The sequence below is a fragment of the Loa loa genome (genome assembly GCF_000183805.2).
Source record: "Loa loa unplaced genomic scaffold supercont3.122, whole genome shotgun sequence".
Lineage (NCBI taxonomy): Eukaryota > Metazoa > Nematoda > Chromadorea > Rhabditida > Onchocercidae > Loa > Loa loa.
The window spans coordinates 52,384-60,370 of NW_018108302.1; the positions used below are offsets into that span (position 1 = coordinate 52,384).

The 7,987-nt window shown below is 28.7% G+C and overlaps 1 protein-coding gene across 1 annotated transcript; it reads left to right on the top strand.

The window, feature by feature from the left end:
- Nucleotides 1-2,233: 2,233 nt before the first annotated feature.
- LOAG_10749 (hypothetical protein) lies at nt 2,234-4,874 on the top strand. Its single transcript, XM_020448224.1, has 9 exons — nt 2,234-2,260; nt 2,433-2,502; nt 2,780-2,951; nt 3,230-3,404; nt 3,749-3,825; nt 3,889-3,995; nt 4,115-4,223; nt 4,345-4,428; nt 4,565-4,874. The coding sequence occupies exons 3-9, from the start codon at nt 2,796-2,798 to the stop codon at nt 4,676-4,678; spliced, it is 822 nt and encodes a 273-aa protein (XP_020301612.1). The 5' UTR covers nt 2,234-2,260; nt 2,433-2,502; nt 2,780-2,795; the 3' UTR covers nt 4,679-4,874.
- Nucleotides 4,875-7,987: the final 3,113 nt, after the last annotated feature.

Here is a 7,987-nt window from a genome sequence, read left to right on the forward strand (position 1 = left end):
AATTTTTATCATATCAATATATCCTTTAAAAATTTTTGCATAAATTTTGAAATTTCAAAAGAATCAATCACACATTATATTAGAAACAGTAAAAAATGAATGAAATTATCAATCGTTATCAATCTTTTATCCTTACTCTAAAACAACATATGACTGACAATTGAAGATATGTGCTAATTGATAAGATAGCTTCGAGCAGTAAAGTATATATCATAGAGTTTAGTCTAACTATTGATTTAAATTGATAATTAATTTGTTAGTAGTTGATAAAATTTTCTTGTTTCTATCAATAATTGATAATATCATTGAGATGATTTGATTAACAAATATTTCATCAAATTGGAATAAATAATGGAGAGATTTTTCTTTTTTTCGTTTTTTTCTTTTTTTTTGGAGAAATGAGATAAAATCATTAGAAATTCAAATTAGTAGAAAATAAAACTAATTGTAATTGAAATTAATTAAAATTAATTATAATTATTTGATTGAAAAAGTATAAAATATTGTTAAAAATATATCCTATAAAATGTGAAAATTAATCGAAATAAACATTTTCCAATGTTTAATTGATTGACGATAAAAGAGGACAAGAATTGAATGGGTAAGAGGACATCTCTTTGGTATACTAGTTTCTGGATATAAAATGTGTATCAAGAGAGGTAGGGTCTATGCTCTTGAATACTTCAATGATAATAACATTTTCATTTCAACCGGTTTCCTAAATAAAATTTAATATTGTTCTAAACTATTAAATAAATACTATATTTTCAACTTTAATCGTATCGATTACAACAATTATCTTAATATTTAAATTTTACAACATATTATTTCACAAAAAAAAAAAAAAGCAAATAAATAAAAAATAAATAAATAAAATCTTAATCAAAATAATGAAAGATTTTGAAAATTAGCATTTCAAATTTTCAGTTGCACTTGAGCAATATATATACATATAATGAAAAGATTGTCATAGAATTCAAACGAAGTCGAGATTCAGTAAAAAAAAATAAAAAAATTAAAATTGATTGATGTGTGATCGAATATTTCTTGTGATCTTCTTCTGGTTTGAAGAATTAGACAAAAAGAAAATTGACAAAAATGTGGAACTTAGAATTTTGATTAAAAAAAAGTCTAAAAAAAAAAAACAAACGAAGAATAAAATGATTTACAAAGGTTGTGAAGGTTGTTAAAAGGTGACAATTAGAAGTAATGATGATGATGATGATGATGATGATGCCCTTGTTGACATGACAATTTTTAGAAATCACTAAAAGTGTTACATAACTGGAAATAAATACCAAAGAGAGAGAGAGAGAAGAAAAAAAAACCGGATCAGTGATGATAGCATCGAAATTGCTCAAGTACTGATATGGAGGGCAATTTTACATTATCACTTCATCACTGTCATCATCATATTCTTCCATTTGTTATGATGATCAAAGTATTATTCTATCACTTATAACTGATAATATATGATAAAATCAAAATTTTACAACTTAAACAAATGAAAATAGATAAAAAAGAAAGATAAGCATGTATCAAACGAATTGAATTAAATAATCATTTCCGATTTATTTTCCAATAGAAATTGAGAATTGTTGAATATTTTCTAGCATTTTTAAAAACATTTCAGATTCATGCAAATTCAATGCACGCAATCTGCAGATTACAAAAAGATGGCAAAGCATGCAGTATAGGTGTGCAAGTCATCCGGTAAAACTATTAATTGAGAATAAATGGAAATGAAATTATTAATCACTTGAAATCATTTTATCACATCTATCAACCAAATCATAAGTGCAATCTCGCAATTATGCTAGATGATATTAACTGATATGAGATAGATTAAGTGATCTAATTTTTGTTCGAAAGTAAATATTTCCAAAATTTCATCAACAAACTTAGAAATCAAGAATTTTCATATTCTTATTAAAATTACGCCGAAAAATTGTCGTTATGTCATAGATATTTACATATTGCATAATATATTTTACACTTTTATCTTGTACCTATTCGGTAATCTTTTTTTTTTGTAATTTTCGTAACCTTTCATAATTACACCTAGAAAGATATTCGGATTTAAGGGCACATAGTTTGAAAATATTTGATGAAATAGCAATTTCAATTTATCATATTCATTTTAAATTTGTTCAAAAAATACGAAACAATACTTAAAATAAATAAGAGGATTAGAAATTTTCATATCAGGGCCATAAAATTAATAGATGAATTACAAAAAAAGCGGAAATTTGAGATGCAGGTGTGTTTTTTATCGTTTTTTTTTTTTGTGTTTTTGGTGGGGGCAGTTGTCATCAGGAAGATTTTAATGAATGGTTCGATTATAATTGGAAATGATTATGAATGTACCTAGTGAATAGGCCTGAAAGTCTTCTTTAGATCTGATTTTGATTTTAATTGTTGCTTTCATTCAGGTAATGGAATGAGCTCCGTATAGTGCGATCGTTTTAAAGCATTATATGTTGAACTGTCAAATTTTAACCAGTAAGTTCTTAATTTTTGTACCTTAACTCCTTGTTTTATACTCTTAATTTACTTCACTACCACTAACCATTTTATGTGCTATATCAGTTGTGAATACCGGCGGAAATATCATGTGTGTTTTCACTTAGAAATAATGAGGTAGTAAAATTCTATCTTGCCATATTTACTTGAAATATTCGAATAATCTCATATCAAATATTATCACTCATTGTAATCGCGTCTTTATTTTTTAGCAGCTTTTAAATTTCATTTTTTAAGATTGTTTTACAAATTTTAGTTTTCGTTAGTTCGACATGCAGTTTAGTAAGACGTTAACAAAAGTGAAGAAATTAGCTACGGGTTATTATATCGGTGGCATTATATTGTCACTCGCTTTCTTCGTCTTGAAGATTACGAATGGGTTGTGTACCTTTGTTTTTGGCGCGGAAAATGAATGTGGCCTTGATCGGGTAAGTCTATTTCGGAACCTTCTAATCTTTTCAACTTTTTCAGAATAATATCCCACTAGTCTCACTGGTTCAGTTCTTATCGCATGTTCATGCTAGATCCATAGCATATTCCATGTAATCATATGTGTCGACTATCTTCAGTTGAACTGAAATTAAATGTTATTGATAACTCGTTGAATATCCACATATTTAAGATAGGTTACTTGGAAGATGACTTGTAGCAGCGCTAGTTCACCATTTATAACTCTCATTCAGGTTCGTAATAAAATCTGTTATAGAGGGAACATGAGATTATGGTATTCCTTGCTATTATGATATTTTACAAGAATCGGAAGGCAGCAAACTGGATGCATTGCCTTGCGAATATGTTCCTGTTCTGCAAATTAGCCAATATTTTCCTATTTTTGAGGGCTGACCTTATTGCTGGTATTGTCTACATCTGTGCTTGTCTAGGTAAATTTATTTCTGGAGTTTTCAAATTTTCATATAAGCAGGTGCTTAATATCAAATTGTGTTGTGTCAGAAGAACTTACAAAGGAATCCTTCATTTTAATCTGAATGAACTTTGTTAAACTTGTCTGAGTAATCACTGCAACACAGTTTTCGGTCGATCAGGGAAGAGATGGATGGGGGTATGATTAACTAATTTCTGAAGGAGGAATATTATCAAATTGTTCAAATCTACTAAGTCATTCCAATCAGTCTGTTAATTAGTCATTGTTTTATATAATTTTCTGTATAAATTCACTTGGCTGAACTTTTTAAAATGTGTCGGACCCTTATTACTCTTCTTGCAGTACATTCCGTTTTCTATCCAGAACCAGTTTGTGCAGAATCAGAGAGAACACTTGTTTATAACAACACAGAATTATATGTAAGTTTAGATAATGTCTTTCTTATATATTGCACAGTGTTTCTGATGATACTTGTTTTTTAGGAGGAAATTCAGCGAAATACAAAAATGACTTGGTTAATTTATTTCTACACTTCTTGGTCGCCAGATTGCAAACACGTTTCTCACGTTTTTGCAGAGTTAAGTGACAGGTAAATCTTTTTGCATTTCTGAATTCATTCGAACTCCTAGAACTAGTTGATGGGATTATCCATGTAGCTTTTTTAGCATGGAGCATAGACAATGAAATTTGTTGTGATATTTTTTTAAGGTTTCACTTGCCAAATCTAAGATTTGCTAAATTAGACGTGGGAAAATGGTCGCAGGAAGCTAAGAGGTTCCGAATCAATATACATCCAACTAGTAGACAGTTACCAACGGTATGTTTAATTTGTTTTTGGACTGTTTGACTTCAAATCTTCAAAAGTACATTTGTTGAAATCGAAGATGTGCATGTTTTCCTTTCAGAAGAAGTAAGTACTGTTTCACTCCGTTTTACAGATTTCATTGTTCAAAGAAGGCAAGGAGATACAGCGGCGACCTGCAGTACATAACCGACGTGCTCTACCTTTCATTTTCACTGAAGTAAGCAGATTTTTTTAATAGTTGAAGTGAAGTTCATTCCAATAAGTTTGTCTTTTGTTGGGAAATCCCTATGTTTTGATAAAGTCGCTTCTACTCTCGACACTCCTTAACAGATTTTGCAAGTTCATACTTTCAGGAGAACTGTATCCTCGCATTTGATCTCATTAATTTGTATGAACAGTGCAAGTCAAGCATGACAAAGCATGAAAAAGAACAATTCATGAATGAACAGTCGAAGAAAGAAAAGTAAAGCCAAGTATTATTGTTTTGCATTAAGTATTATTGAAAAAAAAGAGCTTTAAATAACGAGATTTATTCATCCGTGAATCATATTCTTCGCAAAAGATCTGTGTTTGTAGAATTGAGACTAGTTTTATTCCACTTAGATCCAATCAAATTATAGAAAATGCCATAATTTAGTGTTAGTACATTTATTGTCAAATGTCAGTACATTTGTTAGTTATATGTAAATGCTGCTGTAACCTTGACAAAAATGTTTTGATTAAACTATTGGATAAATTTAATACTTGTATATTATTAATTATGTCTGTTCCACTGCAAATCTACTGCAAGGTGTATACTTTTGAAATAGAAATAGCAGGAGAACTGGGAAAGCTGAAGATGAAAGTTAAAGACTGTAGGGCCTGAAAAATTCTGTTAAAACTCTTTTTTTTTCGAGTTAGGAAAATTTTAAAAAGTAGGGTGAATTTAAAAAGCATTTGAATGGGATCATAATTTATCTCTGCATCTTATCAAAAGTGCTTGAAGTTAACCCTCATTCATTTTTCCCTACTCGACAAATCACAGATTAAAGAATCAATGATAAAATAGGGCGAAAGACTAATTCGAAATACAAAATGGGGGATAAGAGCGAACTGCATTGGTGTACTCAATTAGGATCTGTTAATAGATTGTGTCAACTGCTGTTTAGTTGTAGCACATGCTTAATCCCTTCCGGATTAAGTATTACACAATATGCATATTGTACCGCGTGCCTAACTGAGGATTTGCACTGATTATTTCCCTGTTTATGAGCTGAAATGGATAATTCTTATCATATCCTCACGTTTTTTATCTGTTTCAATCATGGCAGTACTATAATGAATAGTAATATTCTTTGTGTGTAACAAAAATTTCATGGTTCGATTTTTTTTCCCCTATTGATTTCCTGATATATCTCAGTGGTTCAATTAAAGAAAACTAGGAAAATTTTTTCTTTAACCATAAAAACCCCGCATTCTTCTCATCAATATAACGGATTTTTCTCACAAAAAACTCTGGCAGATCTTTTTCATTATAGAACAGGATGTTGTACCATTATTACCATTGTAACCTAAATGCTTAATTGCTGCTTACAGTTGTCAGAAGGATTCTTGAAATACATTGGTATTATTAAACGATGAACGATGGTCATTCGTTTAAATGAATGGATCCACTTCAATTGACGCAATTCCTGCTGAAGAGTTTGATATGATGTGTTTTAGATAGGCGTAATGCTGATTCAACTCTTCACGTCAACATTTTAATTACAATTCATTGTTTTATTATTACTCGAACATACTGCTTCATTTATTTTAGGTGCAGGCAAAATTACTTTTACCAACTAATATTTCCTACATATGACAGATTTTTTTCTCAAATTATTTCGCAACCAAATGCGCTGAATTTTATGTAGAGTTCAAGGTTATCTCACTAATTTGACTAATTATTTCAGTTTATCATGGTCATATTCAGTTTATCATGGTCATTTATTCAAGAATTAGAGGGGGAATTTTAGTATCATCTTAGGAGTCATGATTTTAGATGAGCTGAAAGTGAAAATTGAATTAAAACAACCAGGACATTAAGATCTGACCAGTTACCAATGATACTTTAAGACAATGTAATTTTTGAAAGCAATATATTAAATTATTTCCAAAACATTACTCAATATTATATGTTCTAAGCGAAAAAAAAAATTTGTAATTTTCAGGTTACTTTACTTTTTCTTCTATTTTCCCGCATTCATTGTCGTTCACTTTTGCAATTTAAAATCTTTGAACTGTTTGTCGATTTTTTTTTCCTTTAAATTACCAAACTGTTTAAAACTGAATTTGTTTCAACTTTGAATTAATCATAAATTATAACATATTTTAAATGCTCTATAGATATATCATTTGTTTTCAAATAGCATAACATATCTAAAGTAGAAATTATAATTTATTTCATGAAAGTTTGCGGCAATTTGATACCATAATTGCAAAATATACCTCAAACTCAAACTTGAATAATTAATGCAATTAAATAAAAGCAATACTAATGTCGCATAATCATAATCAAAATGTTAATTAACGTGTACAGGTAAGCTGCAAAACGTTACTACAAGATAAAACCAAAGATCATAATTAAAAGCAAAAAAATGAGAATGTTATTATCATTCTGTATGTAGGATTTAAATATACATCCTTCAAAGATATGAATGCAATAGAACTGGCGCTTTTGTTAGGTTATGTCCATTTAACGTTCTTTATTAGCACATATTGATATGGCGCTCTTTGTTAGCTCACATTATGAAAACAATAAGCATACATACAATGCATAAAAATGCATAACGATAATATTTTATGCATACAGAAAAGAATTTAAATTGATTTTCAAATCTTAGTTACAATCCAATTTGATAAATATAAATTAGTAGGGACATAATATAGTCAATTCATGAGTTTTTACATCATTTTCTTTTTTTTTTAATTACGAAATTTTTTTCCGTTTATTCGTGACAAAAATATATCCCTGTAAGCCTAAATAGCCTGTTATTGTAACTTAAATAGCCTGTTATTGTATTAGCATAAAATTATTGAATTCTTTTATTCCAATTGAATATGTATTTAATCAATATTTTGTATATTCAAATGAATGGACAGAGAAAGTGTGAAGTACTACTATTGGTCATTTACAATCTTGATGTAACTCATCATCCAGGAATATACCTAATCCATCTTCTTTCTCCTCCTCTATTTACAATGTAAACATAAGAAAGAGTATTGGTAAATGGCCAAGCAAACAAAATATAATATTCATTAGGGTCAATTTATTGCTTCATTATTAAAAATAACTCATTTCCTCTTTTCCTAAATATGTTAATTATTATTAAACAAATAGATAATTAATTAAGAAAAAAAAAGCAAAATAGTCGAATAACAAGTAAACAAATCAATGAGTAAACAAAAGTAATTAATTAAATGACTAAATAAATTTTTCCTTCGAACTATTAGTATTTTATTTCATAAATTTGGTATTTTCAAAATGGACAAGAAGACTATCAGCAACATATATTATATATATATATATATATATATATGTATATACTTGATATGTTTACGGTAACCTTATACTTCAACCATATGGTACACATTAACCTTTTAGCATAAGTAATCATTTAAATAAGTAATTCTAATTCCCAAATTATTTGATCATTAATTCATAATTTTAAGTTCCTTCTATGTATATTTGTGTGTGTGTGTGTGTGTGTGTGTGTGTGTGTGTGTGTGTGTGTGTGTGTGTGTGTGTGTGTGTGTGT